At 43.1% G+C, this 27,405-nt stretch overlaps 2 protein-coding genes across 4 annotated transcripts in view; both read left to right on the top strand.

The window, feature by feature from the left end:
• Nucleotides 1-1,852: 1,852 nt before the first annotated feature.
• snrpa (small nuclear ribonucleoprotein polypeptide A) lies at nucleotides 1,853-5,112 on the top strand. Its single transcript, XM_027999761.1, has 7 exons — nucleotides 1,853-1,982; nucleotides 2,193-2,287; nucleotides 2,384-2,556; nucleotides 3,391-3,552; nucleotides 3,632-3,796; nucleotides 3,879-3,967; nucleotides 4,607-5,112. The coding sequence occupies exons 2-7, from the start codon at nucleotides 2,215-2,217 to the stop codon at nucleotides 4,764-4,766; spliced, it is 822 nt and encodes a 273-aa protein (XP_027855562.1). The 5' UTR covers nucleotides 1,853-1,982; nucleotides 2,193-2,214; the 3' UTR covers nucleotides 4,767-5,112.
• A 4,180-nt stretch (nucleotides 5,113-9,292) lies between these two features.
• The window catches only part of LOC114133235 (protein jagged-1b), a 55,046-nt gene continuing 36,933 nt past the window's right edge, over nucleotides 9,293-27,405 (top strand). The window contains exons 1-2 of one of the 3 annotated variants that reach the window (XM_027998969.1): nucleotides 9,293-10,082; nucleotides 16,808-17,143. In XM_027998969.1, the coding sequence (XP_027854770.1) occupies nucleotides 9,954-10,082; nucleotides 16,808-17,143 (465 nt within the window). In that variant the 5' untranslated portion in view covers nucleotides 9,293-9,953. The remainder of the gene's footprint in view (nucleotides 10,083-16,807; nucleotides 17,144-27,405) is intronic. The other 2 variants (XM_027998968.1, XM_027998970.1) reach the window with 2 other exon arrangements.

Genomic DNA, 27,405 nt, shown 5'->3' with positions numbered 1-27,405 from the left:
CAGTATTAATTTACTTCACGTTAGAGTTGCTGATGACTGCATGTGTTCATAGTGTTCCTCGGAGAAACTGCCTGGGGAAAGAAACTACCTCAGAGGTGGCTGGTTTCAGTCTGTGGAGTACAACAATGAAACAGTTTCAGGTGGAAATGCAGGCGTGTCCATGCTTTGTAGTCTAATCCTAATACTAAAATCAAGCCTTTAAAAAAATATATCAACTAAGAATACTCTTCAAATACTCTCATCAGAGACGACAATGACCTGGACTACAGAGAGGAGGTGGAGCAGCTGGTGGACTGGTGCAGAGACAACAGCCTGATCCTGAACGTTGACAAGACGAAGGAGATGATCGTCGACTTCAGGAAGAACCGGCCCAGCCACGCTCCACTGCTCATCAACAGCTCGGCTGTGGAGGTGGTCAGCAGCACCAAATTCCTGGGGGTGCACATCACTAACGACCTCACCTGGACTGTGAACACCACGTCTCTGGTCAAGAGGGCACAGAAACGCTTGTATTTCCTGCGGAGGATGAGAAGAGCACACCTGCCCCCGCCCATCCTCAAGACGTTCTACAGAAGCACCATAGAGAGCATTCTGACCAGCTGCCTCTCTGTGTGGTGTGGAGGCTGCAGCGCCTCCGACTGGAAGAACGTGAGGAGAGTGGTGCGGACAGCAGAAAGGATCATCGGGGCCCCCCTTTCCTCCATTCAGGACATTTCATCCCAGCGCTGCGTGTCCCGAGGCCGAAACATCGTCAGTGACCCCTCACACCCCCACCATGGACTGTTCTCCCTGCTGCCCTCTGGAAAGAGGTTCCGCAGCATCCGGTGCAGGTCCACCAGGTTCCGAAACAGCTTTTTCCCACTTGCCATCAGACTGCTGAACTCTTAACTGGACTGCACTCAAAAACTGGTCTCCACTTTATACCTTGCACATGTACAGAGCTAAATAACTTCTATTTTACTGTCATTCCTGCACTTTATATTTTATATCTAGATTTATATTCATATTTTATACTGTATTTTATTTTATTCTGGAGTAACCTCACAACATTGGAAGCTCAAAACACTGTCCTGAGCCGTATGCAACGAAATTTCGTTCTGTATACACCCTGTGCATGCAAAATGACAATAAAGTCAGTCTAAGTCTAAGTCTAAGTCTAAAAATGCCATTGATACCTTTGTCAGAAAATAATGTCAAATGTTTTTCTTCCCAAACATGACATTATTAAATCTTGTTAAACAGCAACAGAAATCAAAATAGTTAATATTAGACCGACAGTACCATTACCAGTAGTAGATTATTCCAAATGTAAAAGAAGCTTTCACTTTCTTACACAGGAGAAGGTAAGGAATTTAATTTAAATGATCATATTGTACAGTATTAATCAGTTTTATGGTTATGTAAAAATGTATACAGATGCATAAGAAATACAGGCAATCAACTTGGTGTGGCTTTAATTCTTCCAGAATTTCACATGAAGGAGATAGGGCTCAATAATGGACTTTCAGTGTACGCAGGGGGAACCATGGAAGATGTTCTGTTGCATTGTCTAAATTATCAGAAATAGGGAAGATAACTGATTCAAAACCTGGGAAAAAAATTAAACAAAATGGAGCTTCACATAAAGAGTTTATTGCAAAGAAATTCCAGATGTGTAAGTTCTTTTATTTTATTTCGGTTTTAAAAACTAACACATTTATATTAGGACATGAGTATTTTATTTTATTTTATTTCGCTTATTTGGTATGAGCGACATTGTGGTTCACACTCCAAGCCAGTTGATGGCGGTAGCGCCCCACATTTTTGTTTACCAACCTCTGAAAAATGACACAGAAGAAGAATTATTTTCATGGATCCCGCGAGAAGACAAACGTGATTTGAGAAAACCGGGGCTTTCATTCATCATATCGAGGGGAATAGTTCGGCTACATTTAGATTAACGGCTTCACCACATTTAGGGGATTGTTAAGTCTCCATCCAAGGTATTTATAGACTTATGTTTCTTCGGTATGCATTTAAAAAAAACCTCAGGAAGTATTTGTTTCATTTAGTTTGATTTATTCTGCTGAAACTGTCGACCTAGCATGTACAGCTAACAGGCTGTACGCGCTGAATGGCTGTTTGCTAACCGTCGTTAGCCTCAGTTCTTTGTCGCGCTTCAGATTGCTTAAAGCTGTTTTGTTTTGTTCCAGGTGATCTTAAATAGACTTTAAGATGACCACTCCGGAGGTTCGTCCCAATCACACCATCTACATCAACAACCTGAATGAGAAAATCAAGAAAGATGGTGAGTTTTCTATACAACCTATACAGTTTCTATACCACAACTTGATTTCATTCGATGTAAACTCACATCCTATTTCGTTTTCTCCCGTCTACGCAGAGCTGAAAAAGTCGCTTTATGCCATCTTCTCGCAGTTTGGCCAAATTCTGGACATTTTGGTAGCACGGAACTTGAAGATGAAGGGCCAGGCCTTTGTTATATTTAAAGAGATCAACAGCGCCTCCAACGCCCTGAGATCCATGCAGGGCTTTCCCTTCTACGACAAACCCATGGTGGGTTAACTAGACACTGAACAACTGCAACAATCTTTGTTTTAATTTATTTGAGTTTTAAACCCAGATTAGTTCTTAGTTCTTAGTATTGCTTTCACCATAGTTGTGTGGTAGTTTCAGCAACAAGGCAATTCAAAGCGCTTTACATGAATTTAAAGGAAATTCACACAAACCAAAGGAAAGAGCAAAAGAAGAAGAAAAAGAATCTAATACAGTTGATCCAGAGTATATGAAGTATACTTCAGAGTATACTTATCCTGTTCAGGCTGGGTAAATATAAGTAAATATCCTCTAGTAGTAGGATTCCTTAGTAAGTAGTTGCTAAGGTAGTTTTTTTCTGGATTCTAAGTTTGTTCTAATCCCTGTTTTGGATTGCGGGATAAGCACAAGTAAAAATAAAAGCTAAATGTTCCTGATATTAAACCGATATTAGTCTAAAGAACCTTTTGGACTAAATGTTGCTTGAGAATGCGAATCAGAGATAAGACTACTGAATTTCTATAACATCAAATAAAAGCCTGTTAGTTCATGTTTTCAAATAATTGACACCAAAAAAAAAAAACAACACACTTTGCTTCCTATCAGTTTTTTCATTGATCAGACTATTTTAGACCTGATCTGATGATTAAAAGTTTATTCAGATGTAAAGACTTTGTTCACTTTTTCAGTTTTTGTTTGTTGGGAAGAGCATGACATGAGACTTCTCCGGCCCCATTTGTGTGAGCACCATAACTTCAACCGAAGAGCCTGAAACCCCGAATTAGTGGAACTAAAAAAAACTTTGTGCTGTGTCTGTCCCCTGTTTTAAGCAACTAATGTTCATATCTTTTGCAGCGCATCCAGTACTCCAAGACAGACTCCGACATCATAGCGAAGATGAAGGGGACCTATGTGGAACGAGACCGTAAAAAGGAGAAGAAGAAGCCCAAGCCTGAACCGGGCATAAGTAAGAAAGCAGCAGCAGCCATGGTGGCTGGAGTCCCTGCAGCCATGCCGGTGAGTGGAGCTCTGATTTATACGCATCTGCTGATGCAGAAACAAAGAGGATGCATTTTAAACTGATTGCCGTCTGTAGGGAATGCCTCCTATGAGCCAGGCTCCACGGATGATGCACATTCCAGGTCAGCCGCCGTACATGCCCCCTCCCGGCATGATGCCCCCACCTGGAATGGCCCCCGGCCAGATGCCCCCAGGGGCCCTTGCTCCTGGTCAGATGATGCCTGGACAGATGCCCCAGCAGGTAGTGTTTCCGAGTGTTCCTCATTTAAAGCCGTCTTACTCTCATTGACGGGTAGAGTTGAAATGATGATCTTTTCACGCAGGTTTCAGAAAATCCCCCCAATCACATCCTCTTCCTCACAAACCTGCCAGAGGAGACGAACGAGCTCATGCTCTCCATGCTGTTCAACCAGTGAGTACCAGCTCTGTTTATTTATTTATTTAGTTTGTATTTTGTTTTTTGTGTTGTGCAATTTCTAAATGGATTTGGTATTTTCCCAAACTAAATCAGAGTTGTATGAGAATCGGCTTCAGAAAAACAGCAGAATTGACTTAAATAGTTTCTTTTATGAGACAAAGTCATAAATGCCCTGAATTACACATTTATTTGATAACTCTGCACCAGTACAGAGTTACACCAATAGCTTCAGAAACTTGGTCCAGCGTGTAAAAACAACTTTAATTTGTTCAGCCAGTGCAGTTAGGAGTATAACAGCCAATGTAAAATAAATAATAAGCTGATAAATACAAAAGGTTTACTAACTTGGTCAAACATGTGAAAATAAACTGCAACAAACTTTTCAAATGGTTCAGAAAGAGCAATTAGGAATTCTGTCTTTAATGTCAAATAAATAATAAAGAATGAAGTCGCTCAGAGCATTCAGCGTAGAATTAGACTGAATAGATCTGCACTTATCGATCAGACACATTGTCACTGATAACCCATCTACACTTTTTTAAAATAATTTTTTATTGCTGCCTCTCTGGTATTTATTCATGTTTAAAAGTTTGTCTCCACGAAGGCAGAACCTGACTGCTTGTGTTTCTTCAGGTTCCCCGGCTTCAAAGAGGTGCGATTGGTTCCCGGTCGCCACGACATCGCCTTCGTGGAGTTTGAAAACGAAGTCCAGGCCGGCGCGGCGCGAGATGCCCTGCAGGGCTTCAAGATCACACAGACGAACGCCATGAAGATCTCTTTTGCTAAGAAGTGAGCCCTCCCTGCAGGCCCTGGGTTCAAATGCTCTCAGCTCTTTTTATCTTTTTATAAGAATGTTGCTGATTTGCGGGCAGTGGTACTTTCCCCTCTTCGAGGATTGCCATGTAAGTATACATTAAAATGTCAAGCTGCTGGGTTTTAACACTTCCTAGGCAGAAAACACTCGTTGGTAGACGACACAATCAAAGCTGTGAATTTTGATTACAGTTTTACTCTGCTGTTAAATCCACAACTTGACATTTGTTTTTATCAACTGTTAAAGCATTGCACCCAGAGTCTGGGCGACCAGACATTGTACCTGGAGCTTTTTCTTTTTTATTAAAAGAGGTGACTTTATGTAACGCTTGTTATCTGTGTGAATCTTTCAGAACAAGTTTGTTTTTGACTGATTTCTGCTTCAGCGCTTGCCCCTCATTCATTGATGTTTATGTATTTCTGATTCGCTATGACCTCTATCGAGTCGCTTTCCAAAGATCTAATTCATATTCAACTTTTTATGAAAATAAGCTGTGAAATCTCAGTAAAAATGAAAGTCTTTTATGGTATTTCTTGAGGAAAACTCATGAAAGACCTACCTTCAGCTTCAGAGTGCATTTTAAAAAAAAAAGTTATTACATTGAGGGAAATGATCGTGTAAAAAGATAATGATTGCAGAACGCCTTTAGTTCATTTCCCTGATTTAGAGGCCATCCTCTCAACCTTGCAATGTAATTACAAACCAGTAAAGACCTCCTCTTCCTCTCAAAAGCCGGATTCATGAGCTTCAGGCAGGAGTGATGTGTGAATTGGGCCTGAAAAGCATAAATTCGCTCTTTGCTCTGCACACACACAGGGCCTCCCTGTTGTGGAAACTGCCCAGGGTAATTGTCTGCAGGTCAGACCGACAAAGTACACACAAAAATTCACATTCTTCTGCTGTTTCCCCAAGTCTTTCCGCACTCTCTTATTTTGCCTTGAGAAAGCGCTGACCTTAGCCACCAGGGAGCTGTGTGTGTGTGTGTGTGTGTGGTTTGGTCCTGGAAACATGGCTGCCCACTCAGCAGAAGAAAAATCTTTCTGAGGGAGTTAAAGCTGCTTGTTGCGTGACGCCGAAAGGCAGTCGGTTTTCAGGTTAGCTTAGCAAAAAGTCAGAACATTAGAGGTTCCCACTGGTCACTGTGGAACGGTGAGTTTTGTTCAGTAAAGAGCGAAACAAACTCCGCCTCTTTATTGGTTTCTTCTGATTTCGCGTTTTCTGGTCACACTTTCTGGATCGTCAGACGAGTTTTGATCCAGAAAGTGTTATTTTAAGATTATTTCAATTATCAAGGACATAACTCAATCAAAACTAAACTGGGCCTCTGTGAAGGGGGGCAGTTTCGGGGGCAACAGTAATTGCCCTCCCCCCCAAACTTGGTTGCGCCACATTTGGTAGCAGTTTGCAAAAATCAAGTAACGAGTCGTTTACATCAGCTCTTTCAACCACATAGGAGGACTTTAAGAGAATCAACGTCCTGTTCGAGGTGACACAACGTCTTAACTGGGCAGGACTTTAACTAGACCACCCCAAAAACTTTAATTTGTGCCTCTCAGACATTCTGATGTGCTCAACTGATATGCAGATATTTTCCCTCTGGATTTTCTCATATAGAGAGAAATGCATGTTGGGCAAGGAGATGTTGGAAGTAAAGGAATTAGATTTACGTGCTCTATCGATAAGACTGAAGTGTGTAGATGTCAAAGGTCAAACTTCACTTCAAGAAAATGTACCAGAAATTGTCTTAGTTATTTTCTTAAGGGAGTTAATTTGTGTAACCAGTTCGCCAGTGAACTGGAATTAGTTTTTGAATTCCTTAGACTAAGCATAAACAATGTAGATAATTGAGAACTGTGAGTATTTACTGAAAACAGACTAGCAGTCATCCTTCTTGCCATCAAGAAGTCCAAACCGTTCATCCCTTGAAATCTTCCAGTGGCCACAAGATGGCGCCAGTTGCATACTTAAAACGTTCAAATTTATATCATAAAGTCTACATATTTTGGTGATCATTTTCGCTCAGGTGAGATTAACATTAACATTAACTAGAACCTGTAAAAAAAAAAACAACTAAAATCAGGAATGTGTTTTACTTATTCAGCTCATGCCTGCATGTCACTGCTTCTTGTATGCAAATCAAGGCTCTGCTCAAGAGGCCTCTGTTCCGCTCTCGGGGTCACCGCAGAGCGCCAAGCTGCGGAAACGCCAGCGGTTGTCAGGGAAGCTTCTCGAGGCAACAGCCCCGTGATAGACCTTAAGATGAAGGAGGAGGAGGGACGAGGGAGCCAGAATCTCATTAGATGGCCCTCCGATGAAGAAGGAACATTGTGTGGAGGTCTTGAATCCAACAGGACGCAAACACTGGAGGTCAGATGTGGAAAATATGCCATGTGACGGGTGCCAATGTTCAAAAGATGCCTTCACACTCCACAACTCCCTTTTATATTTATGCGCTCAGCCGGTTATAGGGGAGCCCGGCGGCTCCGTTCAGCAGCTGCATGCGAACAGCAGGATGCAGCTGCAGCTGTCGGAACAAGTTTAATCACCAGTGTCCATGTGTGAGCAGAGGGAAGCAGGCTGCAGGTGGAGTCTTTCTGGCCATGGAGTCGCTGTGTACTGCACACACCCAAAGCAAACCCACTCTGTGAAAAACAACATTTTTGTGTCCAGCTCATAAGAGGAACCGATATCAGCTGTCCCATCTGTAACCACCTGTAAAATACTCTTGTCCGAGTTTAGTTCTCAAGCTTTTTCTCCCTGATTGACATCTTGAGATGAGTCACAACATAATTTCCACATAATGTTCTTTTGGAAAGTTCACCGATCTCTCCCAACAGCAAAACAACAAGTCAACACGATTCTGCCAACGCCGATACTTTGCTTCATGGGACCACAGGAGATGTTTCCAAAAACGAAAGTCTTTGAGTGAAAAAGATTTATTGCTTCCTCTGAGCTACAGGTGAGTCTTCCCCTCAAGCACCACCTTGTCTCTCATGACGTGCAGTAGGATAGAGTGTATGCGTTGGGTTCTGTGGACACACTGCTTCTGTGTCTCCTGGTGGAGAAAGAGCTGAACCAAAAGGGGATGCTAATGATCTGTCTACATTTCTAACGTCACTCTGTGGTTCTGAAGTATGGGTCATAAGATTCTGGTCGCAAGGATTCAAAGTTAGCCGCCTTTGTAGGGTGGCTGACCGTTAGAGACGATGAGCAGCTCAATCACTGGGGAGAGCTCTGGCAAGGTCTGGGGCAGCGGCTCGCTTTGGGAGTTTGGATGGATGGATGGATGGAATCATAATCCAGACTCCTTGAAACAAATTAAATTATTTGCACAAACTGTCCACGGTGTACCCCGCCTCTCGTCTGTTGACCCCTGGAGATAGGCACCAGCACCCCTTTTAACCTCACTAGGGACAAGCGTGTGAGACAATAGATGGATGGATGGAAGGAAGGAAGGAATAGGAATATCGAATCACATCCCCGTTTCAATAAAGTACCGGGGTTTGCTCACTCACTGCTTTCTAACAACTTCAGCAAGGCACCTGCTTTCTTCAGCAACAGCTCGTCGCTGTGGCGTTGAGCTCGGCGTAGCGACCCTGTTGTTCACTGAGGAAGTGCATCAGATTTATTTGATTTTCATAGCCTTCTCATCGGAAATGGGTTCTGGTTCCTGTTTGACTTTTAAATTCTGTTATTGGCTGGTTGCACCAACCGTACCTCACCACTGTGTCGCTTTCTTGATCCGACTCTCCTCAATACGTCAGGACTCCTTTACATGGCATAATACAAGGCCACGAGTGTTAAACTCGCCTTGCATCTGCTGCAATACACCTGAATCAAATAATCAGGTCATTAGCAGGACTCTGGAGAACATGCATATATAGAGAAGAAGAGGTGTGAAGCCATTTGAGTCAGGAATGTTGGACAAGTGGCACAACTAAAAAACGACAGACTGGAGCTGTCTTTTACTTCCTCGTTGATCAGTTACTTGACCAAACGTGGAGAGAGCAAAAAGAAGTGTTAATCCCATCTTGACGGGTTTTGTGAAATGGATAAGTGGACTGTGACGCCCCCTTGGTCATGCCACACTGGGCTGACAACCCGATCCTCCTCATGCAATGCATGTTTTCCTCTACGTTTCTGTTAACAATTTTTTATTAGATCAGCGGAAGAGTCCCTTTGCCTATGGGTTCAGTTTGAAGGTCTCCTCTCTCAGAGAGAGCTGCTGCGACAGCAGTTAATTGGCCCGGCGGAGCCGAGGAGGGGAAACTGGAGGACAGAAACCAGGGAGGTGTCGCCAAAGGTGGAGGGGAAACTCAAGTAGATCCGTGAAGCGAATCGCCCGTAATCCCACGTGTAAATGTGACAAAAAGAGTAAAGTGGGCTGCGGGGCAACGAGGAGAGCGCAGCAGAGCGCTCTGGAGACCATCCAGTCTGAAACAAGGATATTCCCTGCCTCAGGACACACCCTTTGCCTCTCTCTCTCTCTCTCTTTCTCTCTCTCATTGTTTCCCACACTGTCTCTGCCCCTTCCAGGGTCCACAAACCACTTGCACGAGAAGTCTGCAGAGAGAAAGAGAGAGAGAGAGGAGCAATCCCGCTGCAGAGATGCAACTTTTATTAGCTGCGCGCTCTGGATGATGAACATTTCTTCCTGAAGAATCGGCTTCTTTTGTTATTTCTGCCCGGTGGAACAAGCCCGGAAAACAGACGGCGGAGATGAAGAGAGAGTGTCATCTAATTGGGATGAGAGTTCAAGTCAAGTGAGCGGGCAGATTGGACCCTTAAATCCTCTTAGCGCCGGTGGCGGCAGGAAAAGGAGAGTGTTCCTGTGAACTATGTGGATTTGTGCGCTGACATCTAGACAGGAGGGGCTGACGAGGTGAGCGCAAATGCGGTCCGGTGGGCTCATTGAGGCGCAGTAGCTGGGACAGGAGGGGAGGAGGGAGAGGAGTCACGGCGGGTTCCAGTTCTCTCAACGCCATGAAGTTGCCTTATGGGAGTTTGAGGGTTTGAGTCTGAGGAAGAGGAGACCTGCGCGCAGAGAAGACGCAGGAGGAGGAGGAGAAAGAAGGAGAGAGAGAGAGAGAGAGAGAGGAGTGCCACCACCAGCGCCGGAGCGCACAGCGTACTGTTCCAGTTCTCTCCAGTTCCCTGGACGCGGGGATGGAGAGCACCAGAGCGCACAGGAGAACTCCGATGGACCCTGGAAGCGGAGGCGTAAAGCTCCTGAGGACGCGCCTCCACCTGCTACGGGCCGTCATTCTTCTCGCCGTCCTGACGCTACAGCCGCGGGTAAGCAAACGATTAAGTGCTATTTCTGGCGGCGTGCCCTCAAAGCCCCGAGGCTGACCTGCCAATGCAGTTCGGTGCGTGTTTGTTTGTTTTTTGTTTTTTGTAGAGAACACCTGAGTGGAAATAGCCATCCATATAAAGTCCACGCGCCAGCTCGGCTTTGTGCTGCCCTCTTTTTGCTCCCACGGCGATGCGCCCACCTGTTGTCTTAGCCCGCTGCTGTGCCTGCTATCAGCAGAGGCTGACTGTAGTTATAAGACTAATAGATCAAAAATAATAATAATAATAATAAAAACACAAATCGTTCATCTGTCAGGGTGCAAATTTTAAAAAAAATTTTTTCCAGTTTTTTTTTTTTTTTTTGTGCGTTTACCACCGTTTTACCAGAGAGCATGTATGATCAGGCTTAAAGAAATAAAATAATAATAATAATAATAATAATTTGATGGTTTATATTCCAAATAAACCGCTTCTTCTTTCTGAAGTCATTTGATGAATCCTTTCTGAGTAACGGAGCAGAGATAACACTTTAATTACACCCACCACACCCCCTCCGGTGCGCACCTCACCGCTTCATAAAGGAGCTCTTCACCTCCACTGGGTGTTTCTCTGCACACGAATCGGACAAATCACGGATCCCGATCCTCCTCCTGTGTGCGCACATGCACACCGCTGCACGTGCGTTATTCCACTGACACGACTGCTGTGCGTAATGGTGAGGAAGATAATAAATTGCTCTCCACCGCAAACCAGCAAAGACTTGACCCGTAAGCTGACAGGTCGGGTGAGGTAATGATTGCTCAGAGGCAGGTAAGACCTCTGGAGGAGTTGGAGAGACCCGCAGCTCAGGTGGGACAGTCTGTTAGCGGCGTGTTCTTTCAAATGATCGACATAAACAATGTTTGCGGTTTGCTTACAAGCCGTAGGAGACACAGGAAACACGCGAAGCAAGTTGGCGGGAGCAAAAGTTAAGCTGTTTTGGCCACAGCAGCCTCACAGTGAAGCAAGGTGGTGGCAGCGTCATGCTGAGGGGGTTCGTGCTTCTTCTTAGCAGTGATGTGGAAGCTGGTCGGCGTTGACAGCAACTAACAATCATTTTAGTTATTGGTTAGTCAGTTGATTATCCTGATGATGAATCGATTGGTTTGATTTCGAAATTGAGTCGTTCTGCAGATTTTTCATGTGGCTACACAAGCCTTTTTAACGCAATATTAGGAATATATTAAAATATCCAAATAAACAAATAATTCAATTCCTTTTTTTAAAGAAGAAAATGCAACAACATAACATTCCTTTAGTGTTCACTTGAGCATCTGCAGCTACAAAATACTTTAAATGGTGTAAAAGTCTTAACATTAATACAGCGTCGGGATGATCTGTTGATTTTTTATTTTTGATTAATTGACTAATATTTGCATAGCGAAAGGTGCTTAATGGGAGATTTTCTTTTTAAAATTTGAACCAGGTGAAGCTAAAACTGTCCTACTCAAAGAGTTTTAGGTATAACACTTTTACAAGCAAGAAAATTATTATTTTTTCTACTCTAGATTCAAACTGTTTATATTTTGTACAGCTTTTTGGCTTTATTGCCTCTCTCAATACATTGTTTCAGCAAATGTTGAGCGACTAATCGATGACTAAACTGGTTGCCGATGATCTCAGCAATCAATTTGTTGTGATTCATCCGATTAATCGTTTCAGTCGTAGATCAAAGCGTATTTGTGTCGGGATGCCCTAGTCAAAGTCCAGACGTAAATCGAATCGAGTCTGTGTAAAGAGACGGAGCTGTGTGTCCCCTGACCTGACTCAGAGTGGCTGAAAACAAATGCGTCGCACACTTTTCAGACTCGTTTTGCACATCCGCGTCTTAATGCAAGTACGTTGAAATCTGTGGTGTTGACGTGATAAATTATGACAAAGTTTACAGGGTGTAAATACCTTATCAAGGCACAGCGTATGTGCAGATCTGGTTTGGTGTTTTCTCGTCTTTTTCTTAACATTCTTAAGGAGTTGAGTAGCATGAAACAACCAAGTTTTATGCTACTTTTTCCCCCTGTGAGAGATGGGGAATAAAAATTATTATCCTTGCACCTTTTGCGCCGCGGTGCTGACAGGACGGCTGTGATGTGTGACAGGACCCACCACGCTGAGAGGTGCTCCTCAGTGTGTGTGTGAGCACATTTTTTTTCCTTTGCTCTGAGCGCTGAGCTCACAAACAGCATCTGTACTCCTGGGTGTGTGTGTGTGTGTGGAGCACAGGGCCACAGGACAATCAACTCCGGGGCGTGTGAATGTTGAACATGGGGCAGCTCTGCAGCCCCCTTCACAGCTGAGCAACAACACACTTCTTCTTCTTCTTCTTGCTCCTGACCGCACTGCAGAGTCAGGACCCTCTGCAGCTGTTTTTGCCCCTTTATCATAACGCAGGGGAGAGAAGGGAAGAATCAGAACCTGTGATTCTTCAGACGAAGCAGTCCCTCCAGTCTTATCTGCTCTGTGATGTGTGTTTTAATAGAGCATATACGAACCAGCACACTGTGCAGTTATGGTCCCCGGAAAATGGCTGGAGAAGAGATCAAAGCTCCGCTCGTTGCACGTCTTTGAAGTTCATTTGTAGTAAATTTGCTCAAACCGGAGAGAAACGAATGAGAATCAAGTTTTTTCATTTTGTTCTCACATAATATAATTATCGAACGCTTCTTCTCCCTTTGAATTTAAGTGGGGAAAAAAAAAGATTCTTTGCAGAAGACATACTCCTAAGCTAAACAAGAAAAAATTATTTTCAGTTTCGGAATTATGTCAAAGAAAGAAAAGGAGCAAATCTCCAGATTTCACAGGCCGCCTTCTAGTCTGTGTGCCTCTCGTTTTGAGGATCGATGGCAGATAAATTGCACCTCAGGAACCTTTAGATAAACATTCAACTAGACGTTTGTTACGCATAAACTGAAGACAGAAACAAAGGCACCTTCTGAAAACATTGACATTTTGTTAATGAGCAGATTTCAAGGCAAACATCCCAACGTGCTTCACTAAAACCAAACAGTTACACCAACATTTACCGAAAACAGGTTCAAAATATGACAAGTTATCTACAAATGTGAAGCTTTTTCCTCTCCTTCAGCTCTGCTGTAAGCCAACAGCAGGTCCTGATGTATGTGAAGCTCTATAAATCAAAATTCGGGCTGTGGCAGAGGATTTTAAAGCTGCTTCGAAGTGCAAACAAACGAAACTGTAGCATGTGAAAACTTGGAGAACTTTGTCGGAAGCTTTTCCGAAGCATTCTGAGGAACCTGCGGGCGATCCGGGGAGGTCTTGTTAAGACAAGCGAACAATGAGCTATCCAGGAATCCAAGCACAAATGTACCTTTCCAGCCTCAAGATGGACACAAAGTGATTTAAGTTTCTAATGCTCTCAGCGACTCTGGGGCGGATGCAGAAACCCGCAGCTCAGGTGGAAGAACCTGCTGACTGAGTTGCACATATTTCATTGATCTGACGTCCACAAAACCTTTTGACTGTTGATTATTTGAAGGAGATCGACGCTGAGCTTTTTGCTAAATGCTGTGAAAACCGACTTCCTGAGCAAGTAAACATGCCCACTTTTTGCAAAAGTGGGCATGGGAGGCTTCATCATGCTGTGGGGATTCGCAGTAAAGGCAGTTGAGCTGATCAGCGTTAATAGGAGGACGGATGGATCTAAACGCTGAATCCTGACACCTGGTTCACCTTCTAGAGAGACAACAACTCTAAACCCGCAGCAAGAGAGCCGATCAAAGCACATTCATGTCTCTGATTGGCCTAGTCAAAGTCCAGACTGTGGAAAGACTTGAAAGTTGGTGTTCAAATACACTCTTCGTCTGATCTGACTGAACTTGAGCGATTTGGCAAAGAAGAACTTCAAAAACACAAAATCTTACTAAGTCTTCTGGTCTATTTATTTTACTGCAAACATCTTAGTCCACTTAAAACAAGACAAAACTAATTGAAAAATATCCTGTTTTCAGGAAGCTTATTTTAAGTCAACAATTCCTTAATATTGATGAAAAGGTTCTATTTTATAAATTACATTTGCTGGTGGAAGTAGAACTTTCCCATCAATATTATTGACTAGGCAAGCTCATACATCTTGCTGACAAGTTACTCATGACTTAGTTTTTATTTTAAATATTTATATCTTACTTCAGGTTTACTGGTATATTTACACTAGAAACTGGAGCAAAGACACTTTGTGCGATTCGGTTTTCTTCACGTTTCTCCTCTACACCCTGCCTGCTTTCCTCTAACGGTCAGCTCCATTACTGAGCTGTAAATATCCGTCTTTTCAATGGCGGGGGACCTTTCTGCGCGCCTCTCAGTGCAAGGGGTCTCCTGCCGAGCGGGCCGGGGGGCCCCCGGACCCAGACCCCTCTGTCTCGCTGTCTCGGCCCCGACTGAGCGCTGAAATGCTGGTATGTGGGGAATGGCTCCGGCAGCGAGCGGAGGAGAGGAAGAAAGGAGGATGTGGAGTGATGAGCGCCACTGTATCTCCGCAAGCCTTTTGATGTAGCCAAGTCCACCCATCCTCCTCCGCTTCTCTCTTCAGGCCCCGGCCCCCACCCAGGGACCCGGGTGCAGCGGGGGGACACTCGCTCTTTAACAATGGGCTGATTTTGGCTCGGCTTGGGACCGCGTCGCATACGATCGGGTTCACAGCTCTGATTATCAGAGCTACGTATGTCTGTGGATCAGCAAGGGCTTTACTGGCAAACTCAGATTATGGCGGGTTTATTTTTGCAAAAAGAAAAGAAAAATAAAACTCGGCACACACTTTTCCCCCTTCTTGCACGCACACATACCTGACCCTTCTGCTCCGGGAATCTCAGGGGGTCTTATTAACTCCAGCATATGTGTAACGAGTGTGTGTGTGTGTGCGTGTGTATGTGTGTGGCTCGTCCACAAACAAGGAGCCAACCCCGAGAATGAAACGAGGCGACGGACACAAAGCAGAGCGGCCGATTGTCGCCGCCGGGAGAGAAATGACAGGAACATCACAGCTTCGCATTGAGAAAGAAGTGAGGAGGAAGAGGAGGAGGAGGAGAATCCAGTGATCCCCCTGGGGATGAGGACATGAGGGAAGAAGAAGAAGAAGGGAGTGGCGGCCGCACATAGCAAAGAAAAAGAACGGGACGAGGCAAACAAAAGGAAGTGGGGGGATAAACAGTTGGAGGATTATATGACAGGAGTGTTTGGTGTGTCTGTTCATAATTTAGATGGAAAAGTTTGTTTTTTCCTCTGCAGAGGTCAGACAGAGTTGTGGGAATCAGAGTTATGTCTCTCTCTGTTTTCTTCTTTTTTTTCTTCTTTTTCCTGCTTCACTTCTCTCTCTCTCTCTCTCTCTCTCTGGCTGGAAGAGAGAGCATCCAGCGATGAATCGTACGTGGCCTCCAAGAACTTTTTATTTTACCAATAAAATCCTGAAAAAGTGCACGGTGCCTCCAGAGGACAACCTGCTACTTAAATGCAATTCACCTGAGTGGATAAACCCTCACTGCAAGGACAAAAAAAATATCACCAAGTACTTTTGGTCGAGTTTCCTGTGCAAATATCTTAGTACACCCCGAAGTAAGAGAAGACTGACTTAGAAGTAACTTTCAGCAAGACATAGGAGCTTGTTTTAAGTCAATAATTCCTTAGTGTTTATGAAAAATATTAAGGGATTATTGACTGAAAAGCTCCTATGTGTTGCTGAAAAGTTACTTGTATGTTAGTTTTGTCTTATTTCAAGTGTATTAAGATATTTAGACAAAAATACTTTGTGTGTTTTTTGCTTTGTAGGCCTCAGGTGTTTGTGTAAAATATCCAAAGCCCCTACTTGTTGAGGGAAACTATCACTTCTCATTACTCTGAACACATCATCTGCAGTTTGAGACACGGAGGTGGCAGCATGATGCTGTGGGGAAGATAAATAGATCTAAATCTGGGCTGATGCCGGCAGAAAACCATTTTGGGAGGCTGGAAAAGACCAGAGACTCAGAGAGGATCCCCTTCCATCAGAACAACAATCCCAAACACACAGCCTAGTCAAAGTCCAGACTTACATCTACTTGAAAATCTGTCAGGAATCCATCTTCTCTGATTCCCTCGTTTAACCGGATGGAGGCTGAGAAGAATGGGGACCAATTTAAAACTCTAGACACACAAAACTGGAGCTGCAGTTAAAACCAGTCCTAATTTTTAAAAGCCAGTTACCATTTTCCTTCCACTTCCCAGTGGAACCCGAGGACACAAACCCGACTAAGATACACCGAGAACTGTAGCTGCGTCGTCACAAAACGTGGAAAAGTTCAGGTGTTACAAAAACATCTGCAAGGCGGTGGGCATGTTTGAAAGCAGCAGCGTATTTGTGAATATGACAACACAGAGGCTCACTCTCTTCTCTAATGGTGAAAACCTTCTGCGGGATGCAAAAGCTCAGCGGGAGCTGAAGCACCAGCAGCTCTCATTGTGATTAGAGAGCATCCTGCTGCAGAGGTCCTCTGCGGGGGATCCTGCTTTTGTTGAGCAAATCAAACTAACCCAGAAAACGCCTGACTGTTTAGTCAGCCCGCGTCAGATGTAGCTGGGAAGGAGCATAAAGTTGATTCGGAGCTCTGAGGAACAACTTTCTTTCTGAGAGTTTCCATGTTTTCAGGTGGGGGAAAAGCGCCTCCTCATCGCTCTACTTTCTGCCCTCTCTCCCGGTCCAGGCTGTGCGCGCCGCCGGGATGTTCGAGCTCCAGATCCGTCACTTCCACAACCCGCACGGCCTCCTGCAGGCCGGAGACTGCTGCGACCTGCAGGCCGCCGGTGGCGGCGGCGGCCAGCGCTGCTCTGCCTGGGATCAGTGCGACACCTTCTTCCACGCCTGCCTCAAGGAGTACCAGGCCCGGGTGGCCCCCACGGGGACCTGCACCTTCGGATCCGGCACCACGGGCGTCCTGGGCGGAAACTCCCTGTCGCTCCGGCACCGAGGACACGAACCCGGAGGAGGAGAGGACGGGACTAACGGACACATCTCCATTCACTTCAAATATGCCTGGCCAGTAAGTACTACTGGGATGGAGGATGGGGTGGGGGGATGTGCTTGTTACCAGTATGGTTACCAAGGGAACAGGCTAAGCTTCAAGTATAATACAATCCTCTCGAACCAAGGCTAGATTGGAGTGATGATAACCCCTCGCTGTCAGAGTTCACATGATGTTGCTTTCCTATTACTGGGAGCCATTACAGCAGCTTTCATCACCGATTTCAGCTAAATATCTCTTTGAGAGATGCCTTCTCAAAGCAAAAATAAATTTTTTTTATTACTGGGGAGAAAAGAAAAGAAAAAAAATCTTAATCTAAACACAAACACTGGCTTTTATTAGGCTCCCCCCTTTTTTTCTCTCCTGACCTTGAACGAGTCCAAACACTTTACTGTCGCTGTTTTGTAACAGGAAACAATCATGGCTGTTTATCCATGCTTGAATTGTATTTTTTATTTATTTATTTTTTTGAAGTGAGTGTATTTGCCACGTCTAGACGAGCGCCTGCCTTCCACATCAGCTTCGATTCATTCTGGGAGACCCTCAGCTGTCATCTGCTGAGAGCCTCTTGGGGTGATAATGGCTGCTGCTTTCTGGGACTGCCTGATCATCAGTGCGTTTAAAACACAAAATCTAACTGAATAAACCTCCCGATCTGGACGCCTACATGCGGGAGAATTAAAAATAGATGGCAATTAAAGAACTAAATTGCCATCAAATGGTTTGATGAGCTCGGCTCAACATTTTTACCCCTTTTTTGTTCCCCCCGCTCTTCACAATGACACTTTAAGAAAGGAAGCAGGAATATTTGGTGCCAAATTTTTGTTTGAAGCCAGTAGATTTGATTGATCTGCCATCAGACTAGAGAGAACTTGATCACAATTGTTTGTCCTCCAAGGCTGATGTGAGTCATTTCAGATGAAGCATTTGAGCCACCAAGTAAAGTTAGGCTCATAATTATTAATACCTCTAGCAGATTTAGGTTTAAAAAAGATAATCTTTTCATTTTACCAACATGTATCACCTGCTTGGAGGTAATATTAATCCTTTTGAGTTGGTGACTAATCAGAGCCACGGAGGCTCCTGGTGCTAATTAGTTGTACTCACCAACTCAAAAATGATTAATATTTCAGCTTCCCAAGCTGCATTTTCTTCTCCAAATATTTTAAATAATAACAAATAATAAAATATGTTCAGCAGAAAAAAAATCCACAAATAGTGCTATGCTAGCATTAGCATGTTTACTCTGTTTTGATATGACTTGTTGATATTTAGCGGTAGCATATCTCAATGGGGCTGCAGCTGCTTAACACAAAGGTACATCTTTAGCTTGTGTGACTTAAATATGTCGGCTATTCTCTGTGGAGCTTTTCCTTTTGACAACAATGACAAAAAAAACTTTGATTGTTCGGGAAAAAACCCAGATTGATCGAACAAAAAAAACATTTTTTCTCAGGCTGTGCATGAGAAAGTAGGCTGCAGTCGCAAAAAAATCCAAATACATTTTTTTTTTTTTTTGGTTTCACAAGTTGCACAGGGTGCCTGAAACATGAGACTTGAAATCAACCAGCAGGTATTGAATTATGATGATTAGATATAGAATAGCAATATCGGTAATCCACAATCACAATATTAAGTTTCATGTTTGAAGGTTATTTGTGGCACTGAGTGGGATGCCGACCACTACATGTCTGAATGTCGGTTTGTTGGCGAATTCGTTCAGTCCTGTTTTTTTTGTCCACCAGTTTCCTCTGTTTCTCTTTCTTTCTTTCTTTCTTTCTTTCTTTCTTTCTTTCTTTCTTTCTTTCTTTCTTTCTTTCTTTCTTTCTTTCTTTCTTTCTTTCTTCCATCCATCCATCCATCCAAATGTTTTCACTTTTGCTCTTTCGGGAGCTTTTGAACTTCCTGCTCCTGGCTGCTAGACTCGACATCCTTGAATGAAAGAGTAATTTAATTACAAAACAGAACACCAGAGTGGCCAAAAGGTTTATTGATTATTGAGCTCGGCTCTTTCATTCCCCTCTCCAGCCGGCTTTTTTTTTATCCCCCCCCCAATGTTTTCATTATTAACATATAAAAAACCCCAACAAACACAGCTTGGGTGAATTAAAGACACAGAGGCTGCTTCCTTTTCAGACTCCATTAGCAGCTAATGCTCGTTTAAAGCTCAAGAGAATCCCTCTAAAATGACTTGGCAGATCCATAATTTTCTACGGGACTTTAGAGCTTTTATTTTAGTTTTTGGCTAAAAGGGCTTTTCCTCCTCCTCCTCCTCCTCCTCCTCCTCCTCCTCCTCCTCCTCCTCCTCCTCCTCCTCCTCCTCCTTGTGATTGTTTCTTAGTTTGCTTAGTTCGGTTTTATCTTGACGCGTTCCAGAGTTTAAGCTCTAATCACAGCATGCTGTGAAAACGTGTGCAATGTGGGGAAACATGTTTCCTTCGCTCCTCCAGCGTCTCGGAGTCTCCGTACTAAAAACTGTTTGATTTACCTGATGAGGATAAAGCTCCCTGTCCCTTTAATACACCTGCGCACATGGATGCTGCACAGGACTGGCTTAGGTTTCCTCCCTGTGATCGGTATCGGCCCGTTTACCTGTGAGACTCGCTGTCCCAGAGCCAATTATCTTCCCTTATCTGTGTACCGTTTACATCTGGGTGTGCTGCATGCACGCCGCGTGAGCGCCGAGCCTCATCCTCCTCGTCGCGCTCTCCGGGGAGGTGTGTGATTGGCAGGTGCGAGTGTGAGAAAGTTTCTCCGTGAGAAAGCCTACCTGGATCGGTTTCAGGGCCGCGCCGAGGGGCGGGCCGGATCGGGACGCTCTGTGGCAGCCTCAGCTGAAAGGATGGCTTTATCCGGCCATCTCTATGAGGCGGGGCGGAGGGGGCCGGGGGTGATCTCCCCCCTGCCCCAGGTGAGGGGATCAACAGGTGAGCCGAGTCATTATGAGGTAAGGTGAGCTCTCTCTGTTCTCCCTCCTCTAATCTCTCCAGGGAAATATGTGCATTTGCTTATGAATGTGGGCGTGATTGTAATTGGTTGTGTTGTATTTGTTTTGTGCCCTTTAAGCTGCTCTCAGTCCACGTTGGGATTTTTTTCCCCCCCTCTAAATCTAAATCCTGCACTTTAATTTTATTTTAGTTTAGTTTTGGATGTTAAAAAAACAACTACTTGTTCTTTTTGCCGCCTCCAGGAAAATCTGTGATCCTGAGGAGCGCGACTTGTTCTCGACCCCCAGAGGAACAGTCAGCAGTCTGGTTTCTTTCTTTTCTTTTGTTTTTCAGCTGAGATTAGACAAATTCAATTGAAGCGCCGTCTCTGTAGGTATTAGCTCTGCTTTAAACAATAAGAGGAACAAAGCAAGCTGACATGAAAGCCCTTAATTAGCTTTTGTCAAGCAGAAACAAATAAACGGTGAGTGGAAGGAGGCAGGCTGGCAGAGGACATCGCTTATTTTTACCTTTATGAGGGATACACTTTATTTATCTCACTGTCTGCTGCTGGAACATTTAGGGTTCAGTTATGAAACAGCCTGACTATCTTGCTTTCCTGTTTTAAGATTTTAAAGTGCTTTTGATATTTACTTTGGCCCTTCTACTAATTAAAGTCTCTGAAGAATAAAGGAATCTCCCTTAGATGCTTCAGTGAAATTATTAAGGTCAATTACTTTGAAGTAAAAAGTATTTGCATCTTGTTAGATTTCTTTAGTTTTGTGTTTTTGTCACAAATGTTTCAGATAATCCAAAAGTCTTAAATAGAAGACAAAGATAACCCAAGAAGAGACAAAAATAAATTTTCTTTTTTAAAAATTATGGTTTTATTGATCAAGAGGAAAAGCCAGTTCAAGGTCGTTTCTCACCTCAAGTTAAGCCCAGACTTTGGCTAGGCCACTCCAATAAAGGGAAATTTGTTGGGTTGCTTTCTATCGTTGTCCTGCTGCAAATAGGGAGCTTGAGGACAAGCTTTATATTGTCCTCAATATGGAGCTGATTTTGCAGGACTGATTTTACAAGTCAGAAATGGCTTTGTGAAGACTTGAATTTGTTTAGATCAGAGAATGACGTGTTGGTTTCTAGATGTTCTTACCTGAGCCACAAGAACATCCTTTCCTGTCAGTTTTTTTTTTCGCCACAAAATTCGGTGAAACTGAACTGAAATATGTTAGATGTCAAATTATCAACGAGTCATATCAAAGCAGGGAGGAAACAGCCTGAAGTTAGCTTAGCGCTAAAGGATACCACTTGCTAGGTATGACAATAACAAGGAGAAAATGTGAGTTTATTGAAGAGTAGCTGTGAGTGTCGGACATGGACGCCTTTAGAAACAAGTGATAAATATATATAAATATAGTAGCTTCATTGAGTCAACAAAAATAATTTACATAAACGATGTTAGTGCAGCGCAAGCTGTGAACGAGGAAATGGTATTAAATACTGATCATTTATAGATGACGTCCAGCTTGATTCTCAATTCTTCAGGTGTTCTTAATGCCTTTCAAACCCGCTCTTTGGACTTTATTCATTTTCATCATGAATAAAGGTGTTTGTCTTGATACAAAGCAAACATTGCAGGAAAGAACCAAATCCAAGCTGCGGTAATGCAAAATCAAACTCAAGGAAACATCTGCTGGCTTCAGTACATAAAAACAACTCGAATCGGATGATTTTGCTTCTAAAAGAAGTGCACCAGATGAGAAAAACGGACCGCGTGCTGCACGTGCAATCTCCTTTGTTCTACAGCGACATGCAAACTGTTTCCATCATGCAAATGCGTCGCAGTGAACCACAGAGGCTTCTCGCTGAGTCACAGAGTTTGTTCCTGGGTCTGTTTTAAATGGAAGCGTGAGAGAACAGAAAGCTTCCCCGAGTGTTTGAATGTCATCGTTCAACCTCACAAAATTATTAATGAAGTTCGGTTTTATGTTGTTAGGGCTATAATCCGGGCTAATAACAGTGATCATGTTTAAATTTTACGTTTTTCTTAAGTATCTTAAACGTAAAAGAAAAAAAAAAAGAAAATGTTTTTGCATCAAATGATCTAGTTTGCATCTTTGATATTAATCTGAAACACCTGGTGTTTGAGAATTATACAAATTATACAAATTATGTCATACATATATATATATATATATATATATATATATATATATATATATATGCGTGTGTGTGTGTGTGTGTGCTGAAAACATGGGAAGAAGGTCAAGCATTAAAAGCAGTGACCGTCCCCTCAGTCATGGAGCTTTTAACAGGAAGTAATTGCATTTAAGTGCTCACATACGGCCCAAAAATATTCATCTGTCACAGCAGCCTTATGGATATCACAGTAATTAAAGTTATTATTGCAACGCATTTGCAGACAGCAGAGAGGCTTGAATCAGACTCGAAGCTTTTTTCTTTGAGGAAGAAATGGCTTTACTTAGCTCTTATAGCTAAATGTTTGTAGGCTGTTTTAAGCCTCAACTACGCAATTTTTCTTCTCAGTTTGAAAACATCTGCATTAATGCAACATATTGTGCAAAAAAAAAAAAAAAGAAAAGAGTCTGGATACCTGTTGTGCCTCCCCAAAATACAACAGAAGAACATTTCTTCTCATTTTGAACATTTTCTGCACAGACTTGAGGATTAGTGGCGACAGTATCTGAGCAAAATGAGCAAAATAAGGAACAAATGTCTAAACTTTGTCCACTTTGTTCGACGCCGACTGTAAACGTTTTCCTCTTGGGAAAGCGTCGCTTCTTAACCTTCGCCTCTGTCAACCTCTGGACGTCCAGACTTCCGATGAGTTGGAAATGAAATAAAAAGAGCACTTTAAGTTCTTTTTTATGGCTCAGAGGAAAGAAAAACAGAAACTGTGAAGATACAACTGATTGGTAAATGCTGAGAGAATATCACAGTTTATGGTTTGTATCTGGTTTATTTCTCCGTTGGATCTGGACTGCATCTCTCGCTAAGAACTCAAAATACTTATGACACCTTTCACTATATTTGTGAACACCAAACATTGAACTTTTACCTATTACAAAACTATTGCTAACATCTTGTCCCACTTCATTCTCATCAACTTCATGTTGTTTCATTATGAGGTGTAATCTGAGACCATTTTGCAGTAATTTATCGTTGTAATTATTGAACTTATGTCTATATTTAACAATTATTTATAGTTATGGTGATGTTGAGACATAGAAATAAGCAAGTATTAAATATATGACTAGCTTTCAAATGCTTCTGTTCTTAATGGATTAACAACAGGACAGTCTATACGTTCAGTACTGACTCTTTAGCTAGCCTGCAGTCTGCTGCTCAAAGCTTTATCAGCAACAGGTTTGAAACACACTTTTAAAACAACAAATGTGTATTTCCTGTAAGTGCGAGGGAGTCAAAGCCTAGTTTTAAGCCAGCTGAGTGGGAGTGTGCAGCAGCAAGTGGGGAATTGGTCCGTAAGCCTAATGCCGTCCGCCCCTGTTTGCCACAACGCCCATAGCCAACTTATTGCCTTCCTCTTCATGCGAAACTATTGTTTATGCTGACAACGGCCCGAAATCCTCAACCTCTAGAAGCAGATTTTTCATCCAGAGAGCAGGATGGGTCGTTCTGAGGAGCATTTGTCCGAAGCCGTACGTACGAACGTCCCACCTGACGTCTTTTTTTTTTCATTTTCCTTTTTTGGCTTCTGAATGTAAAATGAGATGCTTCAGCTCATCTACCATTACTTGCTCCTCCAAACTCCTGAACTCGTAATAGTCTCCTCTGCAGTCGCTGCGTTTACTGTTGTAGATCAGGCTGCAACTAATGATTATTTTAATATTTGATTAATCAGTCGATTTTATTTTTGATTGATGCGTAAATTAGTCAGCTAGCACTGACCATCAATAATGAACTTCTTTGCCAAAACTTTTATTAATCAATTTTTATTGATTTCATCCATTTGTTGCTGCTGTAACTTGGTGTTGGTAACAGGCCGTCGCCTCCTGTAGAGGTCAAGGGTGAGAAATGTAGTGGAGGGAATCCAGGTTTCAAAAGGTTTTCTGTATTGCCTACCAATTGGCCAGCTGGACATTTCTACAAATGACCATCTGGCCATTATATAATTTGGTTATGAAAGTAAACAATAAAAAAACCTTTGAATGGATTGTAGCAGCAGAATATTAAACATCAGTGGGTTTCTGTCTCGGTCTTACAATTCTAATAACACATTTATTTCAGCTCTGACCCATTATGCTCCCCCCTCTCTATGAGCTGCAGCGTTTTTCATGTCCAAATTGGACAGTAAATGTATCTGCTGGACATTTCGATCTCGTTGCTGTCGCATAAAACAAACCAAACCCTTGGTGCCGTTCAGGACGTGCAGGACAAGACTTTCATTGGACAGGATGAAAAGTAAACGTGAGAAATTTCAAAAACGAAAGCACCCGCAGTCGAGTTTCCTAATTATGCTTGGAGTAATAAAACGAATGCACTTTAGTCTCCGGGTTTTGAACAGAGGGCGGTCTCATTCATTCCCATAGCATGTGATGGAGACACACAGCCATTGTTGCAACCTGCACATTCCTGCTGTGTGGGAGCCGAGCAGAGAGAAACCGCTGAAGAGAAACGAACGTAGACGAGCATAGTCGGAGCTTTCTTTCCCCTCCGGAGTTTCTCTTTCACTCTTCCTCTGTGTGTCGCTTATGTTTTCCTCTCTTTTGTCCCCCCCCCCCAATTGACTCTCCGGTGCAGCCTTGCATACCTGCATGTATGCTGATACCACTGTCTGAACATACACATTTGCACACACACTTTTCTCCTCACAATCCTTTTAATGTGCCTCCCACAGACACACCCAAACGCACCAAATGCATCCGGATCCACTCACACACATGCACACACACACCCCCACACACACAAAAAAAGGGTTAATTTCCAGCAGGATTTGAAGTGGGTGTTTTTTAGAGATAGGGTAAACGTCTCTGGGGAGGCGCGCATTAATGATTTCATTTGTGTGCAAATTGGATCGAGAGTCTTTATTAAAAAAAAAGAAAAAGAGAGAGAATAGAGAGGAGTTTGATTTACACGATCATTGTGAGATTAGCGAGTGTCTCCGTTTGTGTGCAGCTCGCAGGTGTACAAATGGACTCAAAGCTGTAATTACAAACAATAGTTTCCTTTCAGGGCCCGTCCTTCTGACGTCTTTCACCCCGTCACGTCTCTCCTTCCCTTTCTTTGCCCCCACACGCAGATTTAAACCGGTGTTTTTGTTTTGTGTGTCGCTGCCCTCCTGAGATCTTCAGCCGGATCGGGTCCCGGCGGACCTGCCTTTTCTCTCCCCCCTCCCTGTGGTCTCCTTTGTTGCCAAAGCTCAACAGCACCGACCGCAAACATTTTGAGCACGAAATGTTTGGCAATGACTCACTGCTGATTGTACCCCTGCGGCCTCGGGCTCGGGTCTGATGGACTCGTGTTGTTGCAGCGGGGAACGTTTTCGGACGATGCTCAGCTTTAATGATTCAATTTCAGCTGCTTTTTATGACAGTATATAAAAAAAACCATGTAAGGCCTCGACTGCTGCCTGGTGTTCCCGGAAGAGGCTTAAGTTTGGACACAGATCTCATGTTAACATGGGAGCAGGATGTGAGTTTCAGGGTCAGAGGTGGAGGTTCAGTGTCCAGGTCAACTTTCAACTGGGTTAAAGCTGCACTGTGTAACGCTCATGAAAATGATTTTTTCATATTTGTTAAAACTGTCACCATGTCGTGACTGCATAACTGTCAATCATGCTCATGTATGCACCGCTCACACCCTCCCCCTTTCTCTCTGCGATTCTTGTCAGCAGAGGCGGTCATGATTGCTAAGGCTAGTTAGCATGGCCGCCAAAGATAGCGGATAAACAGCTTTTCTGTAACTGTAAGCTGTTTCTCTGCCGTTAGCACGTTTAGCAGTACGTACACGAGGATGATTGACAGCGCTAAGACCTAACTCCTGGCTCTGATTGGTTGTTTTTGGACGGTTCATTTCTTCAGAAGGTAATAGCAGCTCAAGGAGGAGCTTGATCTTTTACCAGATTATCTGTCTAATATTATAAAGTCACAACCTAGTGACAGTTTTAACAAATATATATTTTAAAAAACAGATTAAAAAAAAGTTATATATTGCAGCTTGTTTGTTTGCTTTGTCCACTTTGGGATGACGGTCCACCATTTGATTCCAAGTTGCAGCAACCCACCTGTTGAGCAGAAGCGAACCTGGAGGTCGTTCTCTTAACTTTGTGTAATTTACCAGCACATCCCTCATCATGATGCTGCCACTACTATTCTCGACAGCCACATCTTAGCTCCTCTAAATCATCTTGGCTAACTGCCTCAGCGTTTATCCTTCGATTGTCCAGGAGATGTTTGCCTCGTCTACATGAGCAGTGAAGGTTCTGGTTTCTGGGCAGTGGCTTCTCCGTCCATGTTGATGCTGTGAGGAAGTTGCAGCATCTTCCAGTTCCTTGTTGCTCGAGTCTCGAAGTCTCCTTGTTGTTCCTACACAGGCTGATCAATAGATATGAGCAGATTGATTGATCCAAAATATCGATAATATCGACACCATGTTGGCATCGGTACTGAATCGACACTGTGTGGTAAAATGAACACTTAAGTTTCAGATTCCTGCTTTAAATTTCGTTTTATTTTTGTATTTCAGTTTCTTGGCTCTACCTAAAAAATCATTTGTTTTAATGTGCTCTCAAATTATATTTGTTTGCACTTTGTTTATTTGGGAAAACTGCACACAAATCATGTTCACATCTGATTCAGGTATTCTGTAGATAACTATAAACTTTGCGCAAGTTCTGTCCTTGTTTTGAACAAAAATTCTTCAAAGGAAAAAACGCAATAACAAGTAAATGTCAGAAGTTTGAAGATGCATCAATAAATAAAAAGTATCGGTATCAGAATTGGTGTCGACGATATGGGCCCTGTACTTACTTGATTTCGAATCGATAAAATATAAAGAATCGCACATTTCCACTGATCAATATCCTTTCATCAGGTGGTTACAGTTAGGGTCAGATCGTTGAAACTCTGGTTTTTTACTTTATTCTAAGAGCATTTGATGACTTTTACCGATCTCTGCCCTGTTGGGAAATTTTATTGTGTCCAAGTTTCAGCCAGCTGACCCAAACTGTGCTTGGACCGTAGAAAACTGAAAGGAATATTTGAGAAAAAAAAAATAAAACAAGGAGGATGTGAGGACACAAACACAAACACCTGAGGCTCATAACCAAATTATTTACGCACCTGAGGAACAATGGATCTTAGATTGTCA

Source organism: Xiphophorus couchianus, chromosome 18, assembly GCF_001444195.1.
Source record: "Xiphophorus couchianus chromosome 18, X_couchianus-1.0, whole genome shotgun sequence".
In the NCBI taxonomy this organism is placed as follows: Eukaryota; Metazoa; Chordata; class Actinopteri; order Cyprinodontiformes; family Poeciliidae; genus Xiphophorus; species Xiphophorus couchianus.
Note: the sequence above shows the minus strand (reverse complement) of the source record. Positions and strands in the feature narration are given on the sequence as shown.